The sequence below is a fragment of the Chrysochloris asiatica genome, unplaced genomic scaffold (assembly GCF_000296735.1).
Source record: "Chrysochloris asiatica unplaced genomic scaffold, ChrAsi1.0 scaffold00025, whole genome shotgun sequence".
NCBI classification, from domain to species: Eukaryota; Metazoa; Chordata; class Mammalia; order Afrosoricida; family Chrysochloridae; genus Chrysochloris; species Chrysochloris asiatica.
In genome coordinates this window covers 16,402,557-16,417,650 of record NW_006408543.1, presented here as the reverse complement: position 1 = coordinate 16,417,650, position 15,094 = coordinate 16,402,557, and the positions used below count along the sequence as shown (strand labels likewise).

At 49.4% G+C, this 15,094-nt stretch overlaps 1 protein-coding gene across 2 annotated transcripts in view; it reads left to right on the top strand.

The window, feature by feature from the left end:
• The first annotated feature begins 4,453 nt into the window (after nt 1–4,453).
• The window catches only part of SLC24A4 (solute carrier family 24 (sodium/potassium/calcium exchanger), member 4), a 259,968-nt gene continuing 249,327 nt past the window's right edge, over nt 4,454–15,094 (top strand). Inside the window, exons 1-2 of one of the 2 annotated variants that reach the window (XM_006839564.1) lie at nt 4,454–4,602; nt 7,036–7,146. In XM_006839564.1, the coding sequence (XP_006839627.1) occupies nt 4,473–4,602; nt 7,036–7,146 (241 nt within the window). In that variant the 5' untranslated portion in view covers nt 4,454–4,472. The remainder of the gene's footprint in view (nt 4,603–7,035; nt 7,147–15,094) is intronic. The other variant, XM_006839563.1, reaches the window with a different exon arrangement.

Here is a 15,094-nt window from a genome sequence, read left to right as displayed (position 1 = left end):
GTCAGCTGACTCGCTTTGGCTGTGAGCATTCCTCTCTGGGCCAGAGCCTTCCATTGCCAGTGCAAGGTCCTGCTGAGCTGCCCCCGACCCTCTGAACAGCAGGCACAGCACCCAGACCCCTGAGTGATTATAATGAGAAGAACGCCCCTCCCACACAAGCAGCCTTTGAGAGACAAGAAGCATGAGCTTTTGTGGTTTTCAGGTTGTGTGTTACTGCTGTTGCTATGTGATATCCAGTCACTGTCCAGCTCAGAGCAAGTCCTTGAGGCCCAGCAGAGTGGCCCTACGGTTTTCTTGGCTTCCATTTTTTCAAGAGGAGATTGACAGGGCCCTCTTCTGAGGAGCAACTGGGTGGGTTCAAACCACCAACCTTTTGGTTAGACTCAAGTGCTTGACCATTGCGCAACCAGGGTTCTCTGACTTGGATTACCACCAACAGCTGCAGCAGCACCCCTGGGAATCTGTTAGGAATGCAGAGCCTCAGACCATACCCTGGACCTCCTGAGTCAATTTCTGGGGGTGGAGCCCCACAACTGAGTTTTGAGCAGAGCTTCAGAGGGTTCTGATCACCATCAAGTTGGAGAACCACTGCCTAGATGCTGGCGGATGGTGGTTGTGAGCCATAGAGTTGATTCTGACTCATTGCGAGCCTGTATTTTTTTGTTAAAAGTGCTGGGAGTCAGTTCCGACTCGTAGGAAGGCTGTAATTCTTTACGGGAACAGAAAACCTCATCTTTCTCCTGCTGGCAGATCTGGTCATCTTAAAGATGGAGTTGCACTGTGCTGTAAGTGCTCAGCTGCTGCCCGAAAGCTCAGCAGTTCCAACCCAGCAGCCACTCCCCAGGAGAAAGATGTGACAGTCTGCTTGTGGAAATCTGACAGCCGTGGTCACCCTACAGGGCAGTTGTCTGTCCTACCGAGTCTCCACAAGTCAAAATTGTTTCAATAGCTTCGTGTTTTGGTTTTAGGAGGAATTCGATGGCATGGAGAAGATAATTTTAGTAATCTTTTAAAAACCTGTGTAAGAAAAGTAACTAAATGGCAAGCCTCTTCATTTCATAGAAAAGGATTTTTAGGGAAAAGATCATTGTACCCATTTCCCAAAGACCCAGTGGTTCTAGGGAAATGGCTACAACTGGGTTGATGCCCAGCTGGTCTCCCACTGTTTCCAATCCAGAGACCAATGGAGGAACAGACACACTGCAGTTAGACCCATTGCTGTTAATGCCATCGAGTCTGTACCGACTCAGACTCACAGTGACCCCATGCATAACGGAACAAAACACTGCCCGGTCCTGGGTCAACCTCACAATTGCTGCCACGCTCGAGCCCAGTGACACTGCCATTTTGCCAATCCATCTCACTGGGGGTCTCCCTCTTTTCCTCTGACCCTCCACCTTACCAAACATGATATCCCTCTCCAGTGACTGGTCCCTCCTAAGGGACATTTTCTGCGTGTCCCTAAGGTTTTGCTGATATGGAAAATGCTCCTGAATGCTTTGAGACTGAAAAGTACATAAAACTCAATTCACTTTTCTGCGGGGTGAGTCATTAGCACCACAGCCCAGGCTATCGGGTAATGGGCACTATTTAAATGAAGCAAAAAGTACGATTTCAAGCAAATTGCTTTTTAAACTGTCAAATAAAAGGAATCCATTTGTGCATGTGAATTTATTCCAAGAGTTCTAAACTATTAACTGAAAGCAGGTGGGGGGAAAAAAGTAAAAATCAACGAGAAACGTTCTATTAAAGAGCTGGCTAAATGTTTAAAGGCAGACACCTACAGACTTCTTTGGATGAAATCATTTTGATTCTTGCTAGCACTGGGCCAGCTCCACAGATAAAGGTTTTAAGAAAGTATTAAATCCTAGTAACAATACCATTTTGGTCTATTGGAGTTGTTTTAACTAGCATGACCCTAACATCGTCTTAAGATAGGAGACCAGCATCTTCTCATTTTGGTTCCAATTTGGTACTAAGGATCCTTGGTGAGCTTGCCGAGTGACATGGTTTATATTGTTTTATGATCTTTTACTTGCTGTTAATGAACACGATCTTCTACAGCACAATGAGAAGTAAATTCTGCAAAAGTATGCAAAAGGGCCTTTCTGGTCACTGGAGGACAAGTTCCATAAAGCTCACCCCTCTGGAGGGTGAGGTTCAATATTCAGGCAAATCTGAAAACAACCCTGGCTTCTTCTTCTATAGAACGCCATCCCTGGCCTTTTCCATTTCATTTTCTCTAGGGATTTCCTCTGCAATTAATCTTGTGTTCATGCCTTCAGTGCCTTTGTAGGTACCCAAACAGGGCTGCTGAAAATAATTAAGGACCTGTTCCCTCCCCTGGCCCTCTAGGTGCCTGTGAACGGTGCCAGGCTAACAAAGCAGAAAAATCTCAGTCCCCTCACCCCAAAGGGAATTATGCAGGTGGTGACCAGCTCCAGGCATTGGGACAGGCTCAAAAGGGTGGGGCTTGTCACACCTGAGTAGACACACTAATCTCCCAGGGTCTTGTTAGAATGCAGATTCTGACTCAGTAGGGCTGGGGTGGGCCTGAGTGGTAGGTGCCCTGAGGGACACCTTTGGAGTTAAGAGAGAATAATGTACATCCTGCCAAACAGCACCTTTTCCAACGCCCCCCCCCCTTAATGAAAGGCATTTAGCAGTGTCTGCTTGCTCTTTGATTTTAGGTTCTTGAGAGCCGGCCCTGGGTCTTACCCACTTTGTTTTGTTTTTGATCCCTAGCTGGCACTTGGCACAGAGCCCACGAACAGTGGGTATGTGTTTATTTCATTAACCAGACCTCGGTTTGTTCCCAAAAGGATTGTAAGTGGACTTTTAACCCATGTTATTGTTGTTAGGGTCCATCAGTCAGTTTCGACTCATAGTTACCCAATGCATAACAGAATGAAACAGTGACCAGTCCTGAACCATCCTCACTATGATTGTTTGAGTCCACTGTTGCTGCCACAGTGTCAATTCATGCCATTGGAGGTCTTCTTTTCCGCTGACCCTCCACTTTACCAGGCATGATGTACTTCTCCAGGGACTGGTCCCTTCTGACCACATATCCAAAGTAAAGTAGGAGAGCCTTCACCCACATAGAGATGGATGGGGCAGAGGCTGACACAAACCCACTTGGACTGAGGTCCTTCCGCTGAAGTTCCCTCCACCTGCTGCACCTGGATTCCACTCAGCTTCTAGCTGCCTTACTGCTCCATTTTAAAGCGTTTTACACTAAGTCGATCCGAGAGGGGGAGGGGAAAAAAAAAAGCATCCCCTCCACCCCCCACGAAAAATCTGAAAGCCCTACGAAGCAGTAAGGCTCGGTGACGGGGCCGCAGAACTCTGGGCTCTCTCTCCCCGCCACGTCTCGAGCATTTTGCAAATCAGTGTCGCGCTCCCGCCAGCTCCCGGAGCTCTACAGGAGCCGGTGATGGCGCGAGCCGGCGCCGGGTGCTAATGCTGCTCCGAGTATTCATTTGCTCGTCCCGGGGAGGTGGTGGGGGCCTCGGGTCACCTGGGGTTCGTGAGCAGCTCAGACAGAAGCGACTGCTCTGCAGAAACCCCAGTTCCGAGTGTGCCTGACAATGCCATTACCTGTTCGTCTCTGCAGCGTCTCAGAGGGTAGAGGAAGGGCTCGCTCCTGTTGCAAGGGCATGGGGGGCGGGGAGTAAGAAGGGGGGTCGCGTCGGTCAGTAGTTGAGCCACCTGGGGGCAGGGAGGAGCGTGCCGGCGAGTGCGCCCCAGGGGAGGAGTACACGTGCTGGGAGGGAGGGCAGAGGCGGGCGCAGGGGAGGAGAAGAGAGGCGCCACCGCCTCGCAGACGCAGGCGTCGGCAGCCTAGGAGCCGGAGAGAAAGTTCCCGGAGAGAGCTCGTGAGTCGAGAGCTGACGATCGAGGCCGCCGGCGGCAGCGGTCCCTAGGTCCGGCGTATTCAGCCCACCGCCTCTCCCGTGCGGACCCAGACGCGGAGGCTCGACTCGCCAGCAGGAAGGGAGCCGGCGGGCGCGCTGCGTGGCCGCTGCCAAACTTGGAAGGGGAGGATGCTGCGAGTGGGCGCGGTGGCGCGGGGCGCGGGGGCGCACTGAGCGTGCCCAATCGGCGCCCCTGGGCGAGTGCGCCGAGGCGGTGCGGCCAGGTAGCAGCTCCAGCGCCAGGACTGCGCCAGCCCTTTGAACCAGGGCCGCCACCGCCACCGCGCCAGCGTCGCCTCCTCGCCCCGGAGCCATGGTGCGCAGAGTGCGCACGCCGCGCGCGGGATTCTGAGCCCCAGCGGCGCCGCGCGTCCTACCGCCTCTCTTTCTCCTGTACTCTCGGGTAGATCTCACCCGCCGGCTATGAGGCTTTGGCCCGGAGCCCCTCGCCTCTAAGCTCCGCGTCGCCTGCTCCAACCTTATCGCGTCTCAGCTACCCAGAGGACTCCGGCCGTGAAGATCTTCCTCGTAGGGACTGCACCCACGCACCCCGGGATGGCGCTCCGCGGGCCCCTTCGGCCGCGCAAAGTTCGCAATAGGCGAGAGATGCTGCCGCACCAAGTTGGCTTCGTTTGCGCCGTGCTGACCCTGGTGTGCTGTACGTCCAGCCTCTTCGGCAGCTTGGGTAGGTGTCGGCGGCAGGCCGCCCCCGCCCCTGCCCCAGGAATTGGGGGGCTTGGGCTGGGAAGCTGATGGGGTAGCTCCGAGATGTTTCCCCCTTCTTCGCCACTTTGGTCTCTGGGGTTTCTTCAGCCCCCTCCCCGCCGGGCAGGTAGAGTGCACCCTGGAGGGCAGGTATCCGCGCTCTGAGCTGCGCGCAGCCCCTGGGGGCTAAGGTCTCAACTGCGGGTCTGTTACTGTGAAGACGAGAGCCTAAACTGCTGGCCCCTTGGTGCCAGAGTTCTGTCCCTAGAGTGTCCCGGGGAGGGTCAGGGCAGCGGTAGGATCCAGGAGTGGATTCTCCTGCTCTGGGGCGGGAGAAGGGTGCAAAACAGAGTGGTCCATTATCGTCTCGTCCCTCGAAAGCCCAAAGTCAGAGACTGGGATCTGTATTGCTTCTCGGCCCAACCCTTCCCCTGTCCAGGTCCAACGAGGTGTCCTTGATGTTCTTCCTGACGCGTCCTTCCCAAACCCTAAAAATGTGGGGCAGTCTGTCCCTTAGTCCCTGGGATTGCTGCCACGTTTCAGCGCTACTCCGCTCGCTCCTCTTAATCCCCACGGAAGGAAAGGGTTTGAGTCTATGCCACAATCCACACCCTCCTCCTCCAAGAGGCCAGGGAGTGGTGAGTCCCCCAGGGTATGCAAATTTAAGATGGAGCTGGGGAAAATGAAGAAACTTTGCAAACCTGTGTGTTTGTCGGGATGTGTGCCCCTGGGTAACCTTCAGAAAACATTCACATCATTGTAATTCCCGTTTGGAGGAGGATGTCCTGACCTTTTATTTTGTTTTATTTTTCACATTAAAAGAAATGTAGGTGATACAGCATCCTCAACGTGGAGGTTGTAAAGCCCTGTGGTCCCTTCTCTTGATCAACGAGAAAGGTCATAAGCATCTAGAGACTTAGAGAGGTTTGTGTGACAGGTAGAAATAGGTGAAACTTAATTGAACTTAAACTAAATAAATAAATACTGCCTTTCAAAACTCAAACTCTGGATATGACACTATAGTGTTAAAAAACATGCCTTTCCCAACATAAATCCAGAATGGTTATTTGAACATCTTAATACCTGGAGCTTTGCAACTGGGCAAGTTGCTGTGTTGGGTTTTTTTTCCCCCCCTCAATTACACTCACCAGAAATAACAAAATACCTAGAGGCTCTTAGATGTCAGCAATATAGAAGAGGCATTATTATTCAGCCCGAGCTCTGTGTGCATCAGAAGAGGTAAATGAATACTGTAAAGGTCGGAATGTGAGAATCATTTATCTGCTAGATCAGGAATTTTGGAGTTTAATCGCAGTTGGACACTCACTGGGATCCGCACATTCTCCCTTGGACTCCTGGGTGACCCTTGTAACATCAGTAATACTTGGGAGCTTGTTAGAAGTGCAAACTCATAGGTACCACCCCAGGTCTACGGAAACAGAATCAGCATTTTAACTTCTCCAGGGGATGTGTGCATACATTCAAGTGTGGGAAGCACAGTGCTTCTCCATCAACCTTCTCTACTTGCATGTGGACTTAACTCCCCATTTGTAGCCTTAAGCCCTGGTGGCCTAGTGGGTTATGAGTTGGGCTGCTAACTGAAAGGTCAAGCGTTCACCGCTCTGAGGGAGGAGGATGAGGCTGTTGGCTTCCATAAAGATACGGCAGCCCTACAAAGCAGTTTTGTCTTGTCCTATAGGGTCTCTGTGAGTTGGGATTGACTCTGTGGCAGAGGGTTTGGTTTTGGGTTGTAGAGTTTACCAGGGCAGGGGCTGCCTGAATTTGTTTACTGGAAGAGAACTTAATAGTCACCTATCCAGCCCCTGGGACTCCTGGTGTGGCTCTCTAGGATTGATCAACACTGGACTGGGAACCACAAGGTCGGCAGTTCAAACCTACCAGTTGCTCTTAGGAAACCCTATACAGCGTTGCTATGAGTTGAAACCAACTCGATGGCACTTAGCAACAACAATCCAGTCTCCGAGTGATGCAAATGGTTAACATACTTGATGGTTAACCACCTAGGAGCACCTCGAAAGAAAGGCCTGGTGATCTAGTTGCAAAAAATCAGTCATGAAGTCCTTATGGAGGTTGGGTGTACTCTGGCACACATGGGAATTGACTCAGTGGCTACTGGATCCAAACATTTTGTTGCACCTCTGAGGGGCTTAGACCAAGGAGATCTTGCCCTAAATCAGATCCCATGTTCTTGACCCACCTGGAAATAGAGACAATGAATTAGGATCAAGAAACATTACTCTAGGTAAGCAGGTGATATGGTAGTTCTATCATTGTATCGCTCCTCTAGGTGACTCTCAGGAGTCAAGCGGGACTCTGGCTTATATAACTTGATACACATGTTTGAGGTTAGTTTGCGAATATGGCGACTACATTGAATTATTTTTCAATCCAGGCCACAAAACTGCTTCTTCTAGCAAACATGCTCCACCAGACTCATGGAGAAATAGGAAGCTGATGGCACCAATGAACGGGACTCAGGCAACGAAGAACTGCACAGATCCTGGTAAGAAACAGCACCCCCGACCTCCACTACCACCTTCACTCGTGCGCTCTAAGGCACGTGGCCTGGCCTGCAGACTGATGATGTGGACAGGTGCAGCCTGACCTGGGAAAGGTAGTTTTATGTACCCATGTGGGAAAGGGTAGCTGCCAGTTGTTGAAAGGTAATGTACAGACATTAATCAGCCAGGCTGCTAAGCAACTCAAGAGCTTTCTTTATCCAACAATTGAAAAGGTCACATTCAAGAGTTTAAAACCTTTGCTTTAGTTCTCACAATGCTTCGAAAGGCTAAATGTTCTCTCCTCTCTCTTGATTGTGTTTGTTTGCCTGTGAGTCTTTGTTCGCTTTCCCTTGTGTTCACTGGACCCATTTGCGGGTGCTCCACAGGCTTTGCTCTGGCAGATGGCACTTTGGGATGACCCACTGAGCCGGGACACACTGGGGGACCTGTAGTTCTAGGAGATTGTTTGACAGGGGGGTCCTTTCTCTGGAATGGAAATTTCCAGGAGATGGATGCTGTTCACCTTGGGAGGTAGTTTGAAATATATAGTTAAATATATTTAAATTTGGTGGAAGTTGTTGTTAAGTGCTGTTGAGTCGATCCTGACCCATAGCAACCCTGTATAGGGTTTCCGAGGAACAGTTGGTGTGCTTGAACCGCCGACCTTGCAGTTCAAACGGCTTTGCAGTCTGGCGCATTAACCCACAGCGCCACACCAGGACTCCTTGGTGGAAGTATACACTGCCAAAATCTCACCATTTCAACGATTTCTCCATGTACAATTGAGTGATGTTGGATTCATTTGCCAGTTGTGCCACCATCGTCGCTAGCCTCCTGGTGTGGCGCTGTGGATTAATGTGTGCTGGACTGCAAAGTCGGTTTGAACTGCAAGGTCCGTGGTTCAAGCTCACCAGCTGCTCTTCGAAAACCCTATACAGGGTTGCTAAAGGTCAGAACTTTCTGGACTCAACATCACTTAACAACAACATCATCATCTTAAAGTCACTGTTCCCTAAACTTTCCACTTAACCTTTCAAGTTGTTGTCAGTTTGACCACACATAGATAGTTCTTTGAAAGAAAACACTGTTCAAAACGGATGTACTTTATTAATGAAGATAAGCTCCGTTTAGGTTCAAAGAAGACTTCAGAGGATAGTTTTGGTTTGAGGTTTAAAGATGATTTCATATTATCATTTCTGGGGGGGTTCATCCAACCTCCTTGGTTCCAAGGAATCTGGATTCCATTGAGAATGCGCTGTTTCTGGTCGATATTTCTGGGAGGGAGTTTTTAATGCTCTTATTCGGACTTCTTTAGAAGACCAGAGGCTGCTGGGATCTGGGGATGACATCTTGTCTGCAGGAGCGTATCTCAGGTCTGACAAGTGTCATATATTCTGGGCCCCACTTGAAGGGGGCACCACCAAAAAGCAGTTTCTTAGAATATTGTCATTTCCATTGCTAACTGAGAGAGATCATTCAGTAAGTGAAATACTTTCTCTATTTAAGAGAAGATCGTTGAAGAATTGATGCATTTGAGTAATGGTGTTAGAGAAGAACGTTAGCATACCATGAAATGCCTTCAGAAGAATGAACAAATCTGTGTTGCAAGTACAGCCAGAATGCTCCTTAGAAGCCAGGATGGTGAGACTTTATCTCTCATACTTCAGACAGATTATCAGGAGGGACCAGGCCTTGGGAAAGGACATCATGCTTAGTAAGGTAGAGGGTCAGTGAAAAAGAGGAAGACCCCAAAACAAGATGGATTGGCACAGTGGCAGCAGCAGTGGGCTGAAGTATAGCAACGATTGTAAGGGTGGTGCAGAACCAGACAGTGTTTCGTTTTGTAGTTCATAAGTTCGCTAAAAGTTGGAACCAACTCAACGGCATGTAACAGCAACAACAGTGTGTGCTCTTGCTCTGCTGAGTGTAGAAAGAGAAGAAACTGAAAGATGACTTTGAATCCCACAAAGATCAATTTTCATCAGTGCAAACAAGGGAAGGGCAGCTGTCATTTTTCATGCAATACCATCATGTGTTAAGTGAAAGATTTACGAGCTTGATAGGCATTATGGTAAATTTTTCCTAAAAGGTAGGTGTCGGTGTTTGAACTGGGGTACTATCTCAGTGTGGGCCAGAGGTGCTGTTTCCCACCTCTACCTTGTCTGTTCTCTTGCCACGGGCAGGTTTCCCTTCAACAAGTGAGGAAGGTTTTTGGGAGAAAGCCTGTGCTGGCAAGTAGCAAGGAGCGTGGAAAGTTCCCAAACCTCAGACAGGAAGTGCTGGACTTCAGCTCTGGTTCCAACCTTTTCTTTTTTTAACTTTATATTGTGAATTGGGTGAAGGTTTACAGAGCAGATCATCACTTTTCCATGCAACAGTTCATACACATTGTGTTTCCTCTCATTGGTTGAGAGCCTCTCAAAGTCACATGATTCATCCTACTTCCTCCCTGTGTTTCCTGTCTCCTTTCCTTCCTAACTGTGCTGGACTCGCTGTACATGCTGCCTGTGGTTGATTATTCTGAGGTGTGTTTACTCCCTAGGCCTATTGTTCCACTTACAGACCTGTCTATTGTTTGGCTGAAAATTGAGCCGCGGGGGGCGGAGTTCAGTTCCAGACCTGAAGAGTACTTGAGGGCCGCATTCTCAGAGTTCCACTAGTTACTATCTCACCAGTAAGCCTGGTCTTTTTTGAAATTTATGGTTTTGAGTTTAGTTTCTGGCACCAACTCTTGGGTCTTTGTGTGGAGGACTCAATGGGATGATGTGTTTGAAAGCCCTTTGGACGCTGAGGTTTTGTTATAGCCAGTCATCATCTGGCTTGTCCACTTAGTTGCCAGGCAAGTCACCTCATGTCTTTGGGCCCGTTTCCTTGTGAAATGGTCACACTTGTCCTTGCCTGCTCCACGGTTGTTGGAAGAACTGAATAGGGCTCTGAACGAGAATGTATGTGCAGAAGGACAGGAAACCAGGACAGAGGAGCAGTATTGGGGTGACGGCCCTGTCCTCACACCCTCTCAGGCAAATCTGGTCCCCATTTCCCAGGTTAGAAAAGATCAAGGGGGTGGTGACACAAATCGCTCAAAGTCATCGCAACCTACAAGGGGTGATGCTGGAATGAAGACCTGGATCCGTGCCACCAACATGTTTAGTTGGTTCAGCTCACTCTTGAAGGTCAAGGCCTTCCTTCAAAGCCCAGTCTGGAACATCTGTGGAGTTTTTTCTATACCAGCACCTTCCCTCATCTCAGGAAGCCTTCTGAGAAATCTTTTGGGGCCAGAGGAGTAAAATAATAGTATAGGCTTGGAGAGATGTTGCTGGGATTCCCTTTGAACCTGCTCCTTCCTGTCCTGAGACCTAGGGAACCTGGTGACCCAGCACTTGACTGTGCTCATTCTGTCCTGTAACTCCCACCAATATGTGGCCTGTCTTAGCCAGTAGTGGTGGATGTGTGTGCCGAACCAACACGTGCCAGGGCTTGTGTAAGGCTGCGGTCCTCAGGGTCCTGAGCACTAGAATTGGCACCAACCACGTAGGGAACTCTTACTGCTGCTCTGAGTAAACACTCGGGGTCCGTGCATCTTTAGCTTGTTTCTAGTTCACTGCCCTTGCAGTCCGGATGTGGCACTGTGGACTAATGCGTCAGACTGCAAAGTCATTCGAACTGCAAGTTCGGTGGTTCAAGCTCATCTGCTTCTCTTTGGAATCCCTATACAGGGTCGCTATGGGTTGGAGTCAACTTGACTGCACTTAACAACAACAACCCTTGTCTTGGGGGAATGTCTGTCACTCACAGTCTGGCATGTTCGCTTAGGACTCTTTTTCTTATGATGTTGTTGCTCTATGATGTTGTTCTTGTTCGGTGCCTTTGAATTGGTTCTGACTCATAGTGACCCTATGTATTATTGTGAGTGCCATTGAGTCGATTTCAACGTATACGGACCCAGTATAAGATTTCCAAGGAGCAACTGGTGGGTTTGAACTGCTGACCTTGTGGTTCAGTCTAGCGCATAGCAGAACAAATCATCACTGCGTTCTGTGCCTTCCTCACAATTGTTGCTGTGTTTGAGTTTATTGCTACCACCAGTGACAGTACATCTTCTTGAGGGTCCTCCTGTACTGACCCTCTGCGAGTCCTGGTATGGGGCACTCCAGGATAATGTGCTGGACTGCAAGGTCAGTTTGAACTACAAGGTTGGCAGTTCACACACACCAGCCGCTCCTCAGAAACCCTATACAAGGGTGGGAATCGACTCAATGGCACTTAACTACTTTACTAAGACAGATGAAATGTTGCCATCTTCACGTCTAAGGAACATTCTGGTGTACTTCTTCTGAGCCCCATGTTGCCACGTGTTGTCATTGTACTTCTTTGATGAATGATTGCACTAATGTATAAGCAGGCAGTTGGCAGGAAGACCTGACCTTGTCCCTTTTGTGGTGAGGGACATGGAGGGAGAACAGCAATATCATTAGCAATAATTAACATTTGCATGGTGCATTATAATCAGGACTGGCACACAGCAAGAACGCAGTAAATATTGGTCAAATGACGGGAAGAAAGTGCATTTTGATGTATCAAGCACTTTAATATTGGCAGTGGTTTTGCAAGATGAGGACAGTGAAGCTCGATTTAGTGACTTCCCAAGCCCTGTGGTTCTGTCAGATAAACACTGGATGGCTAACCACAAGGTCAGTGGTTTGAGCCCACCAGTTGCTTCTCAGAAGAAAGATGAGACTTTTTGCTCCTTCAGAGATTTACAGCCTAGGAAACTCTATACAGGGTCGCTATGAGTCAGTACCAGCCCTTCATAGGGTTCCCACGGAGCGGTTGGTAGATGTGAACCACCAACAACAAAGCACTGGGTTGGCAGGAGCCTTCCCAGGGCGGCTGGCTCCCAAGTCACATGCCTCCTTCACTCCATCACATTTGTTCTCAGTCACCCCCAGGCCAGGAAGAGCTCCGGCCCCGCGTTTCTCCCAGCCTCCTTGCCTCTAGAGCAGGGGAATAGCCATGCCTTTTCTATTTCTCAAGTAGAAGTAGCAAGTCCGCTAAGTGTTCACTGCTAACTGAAAGGTTGACAGTCAAACCCACCCTCCCAGAGGTGTCTTAGAAGAAAGCCTGGTGATCTGCTTCCAAAAAGTCACAGCCTTAAAAATTCAGTCAGGCAGTTCGACTGCACACATGGGGTGGCCATGAATTAGAATGGACTTGATGGCAAAGTTTATTTATTATTATGTAGTAAGCTTTAAGAGTCCTGGTGTGGCGCTGTGGGTTAATACTCTGGATTGCAAGGTTGGTTTGAACAGCAAAGTTGGCGGTTCAAGTTCACCAGCCACTCCTAGGAAACACTATACAGGGTCACTATGGGCTAGGACCAACTCAAAAGCACTTAACGACAACATATAACTTAACAACAACAACACACACACACACACACATATATATATATGTGCACATCATTGTTGTTACGAATCGATTTCAACTCATACCAACCCTTCATAGGGTTCCCACGGAGCGATTGGTAGATTTGAACCACCAACCTGTCGTTAGTGCTTTTCCTACAGTGCCATACCAGGAGTCCTGTTGTGGCGCTGTGGGTTAATGTGCCAGACTGCAAAACCATTTGAACTGCAAGGTCGGTGGTTCAAGCTCACCAGCTGTTCCTCAGAAACCCTATACAGGGTTGCTATGGGTCGGAACCGACTCGACAGCACTTCACAACAACAACAACAAATATATATATAGGAGCTCTGGTAGCGTAGTGGTTACGATTCGGGCTGCAAACTGCAAGGTCAGCAGTTTGAAACTACCAGCTGTTCCGCGGGAGAAAGATGAGGCTTTCTGCTCCCGTAAAGATTTACGGCCTCGGAAACCCTGTACAGGGTTGCTATGAGTCGGAACCGACTCCACGGCACATAACAACAACAACAACAACATTATGTAGTAAGCTTTAGGAGTGCTGGGGGTTAATGCACAGGTCTGCAAGGTTGGTTTGAACCACAAGGTTGGAGGTCAAGCTCACCAGCCGTTCCTAGGAAACCCTATGCAGGGTCACTATGGGTCAAAACTGACTCGACAGCACTTAAGAACAACGGCAGTAAGCTGTAGGAATCCTGGTGTAGCTCTGCAGGATAATGCCCTGGAATGAAAGGTTGGTCTGAACCACAAGTTGGCGATTCAGACTCAGCAGCCACTCTTTGGAAACCCTACGCAGAGTCACTATGAGTCAGAACTGGATTGACGGCACTTAACAATAACAACAATGCTGTAGGATCAGCACTGGACTGTGAACCACAAGGTCAGCAGTTCAAATCCACCAGTCACTCCTTGGAAACCTTATACAGGGTTACTGTGAGTCAGAAGTGACTCGATGGCACTTAACAATGAGAAGCACCTTTTGTGTGTCCAGCCCTGGGGGACTCTTAGGGAAGAGCATGAAAAGGTGTAGGATACAGTCTTCCTGTCACCTAGCTTCCAGTCCTGTGGGCAAGACAAGGTCTCAGCTTGGAGTCAGCTCATTGTGATGCGAGACTGCAATGGTGTCCCAGTGAGCAGCCCCCCCAGACAGACCCCAGTGATCTCATGTGAGTCTGTCTCATCACCTGGGAGTTGAGACCAGCAGACCTCATTGCAATGACAGAACTTCCCTCCTCAAAACTGGGCTCAACTAATTGGGAACAGTGGAGTCCTGGTGTGGCGCTGTAGGCTAAGAACTGGACAATAAGGTCGGTTTGGTGGTTCAAACCCACCAGCCACTCCTTGGAAACTCTATACAGGGTCACCACTATGAGTCAGAACCGACTTGATGGCACTTAACAACAACAATTTGACTCAATAGTTGAAAGGGTAGGATTAAAATTTAAGCGGTGGTGTGACTCAGTTTCTCTGTCTCTGGACTGGCTCCAGTGTGGGAAAGCAGTTGTATAACTCCAGTCCAAAAATGCTCAAAAAAGACTGAGCACCTTCTGCAGATCCATGGATCCAGCTCCCTGGGTTGGGTTGGATCACAGGACCCATTCTGAGCTGGTTGCTGGGCGCCCAGGATTGCCAGAGACCTGGGTCACAAGCTCCGCCTCCAGAGGGTGGAGACTGCAGCCCTTCTCTCTTCCTGACAGGTCTGGGAGTGTGAGGACTAGGGATTCAGTTCACTACAGGGTCTGAGGCTGGGATTGCTGTCAAGGTGGACCAGAGGTCCAAGCGTGACGAAAGGTGGGGTCCAATGGCTTTCCTCTTGAGGGAATTCTTGCATTGTCTCCAGAGCTGAAGGGTCCCTAATCCTGATCTCTTAAGGTGAGGGAGGTCCTTGTAGGATGTGGGAAGGCAGCCGGGCTCTAAGAGCTGCGGACAGAGTCCGAGGTCCACAGCTCTGCAGGCACCTCCAGGGCAAGGCCATGTGTTGTTTTCCCATACCATCTATTGCTCCTCTTCCCAGTGAAAGGGCCACTGTGTTCCCTAAGCGTCTGAGCAGGACTCTGCCCCGGTCTTCATATGGGCTCTCTGTGGTGGGAATGGGCTCTTGGCATTCCTGCCTCATTATCTGTGGTTCAGTGTAAGTGTTCCCCACCCCAACCAGGTCTTCCCTGACCACTCAGCATGCCTCCCACCCCAGCCAGGCCCTACCACACCACCTGATATTATTTATAAACGGGGCTCACTTTCTGAGTAAGTCCTTGGGTGACATAAGCAGTTTATGATCAGCTGCTAATCTGCAGGTTGGTGGTTTGAACCCACCTAAAGACACTATGGCGCACTGACTGCCTAAGACAGGCAGTGTCCCTTAAACAAACAGTAAATAAGGGGGAATCTGATGTAGACCGTGCAGACCCGGTCAGGAGGTCAAGACCCTGTGGGCCCAAGCGTTGTTGACCGTCCAAACCATAGGCTCTAAGGATCAGACTTTAGCCATCTAGTAGACATAGCAAACTGTCCCTCATCTGATTATTCAGT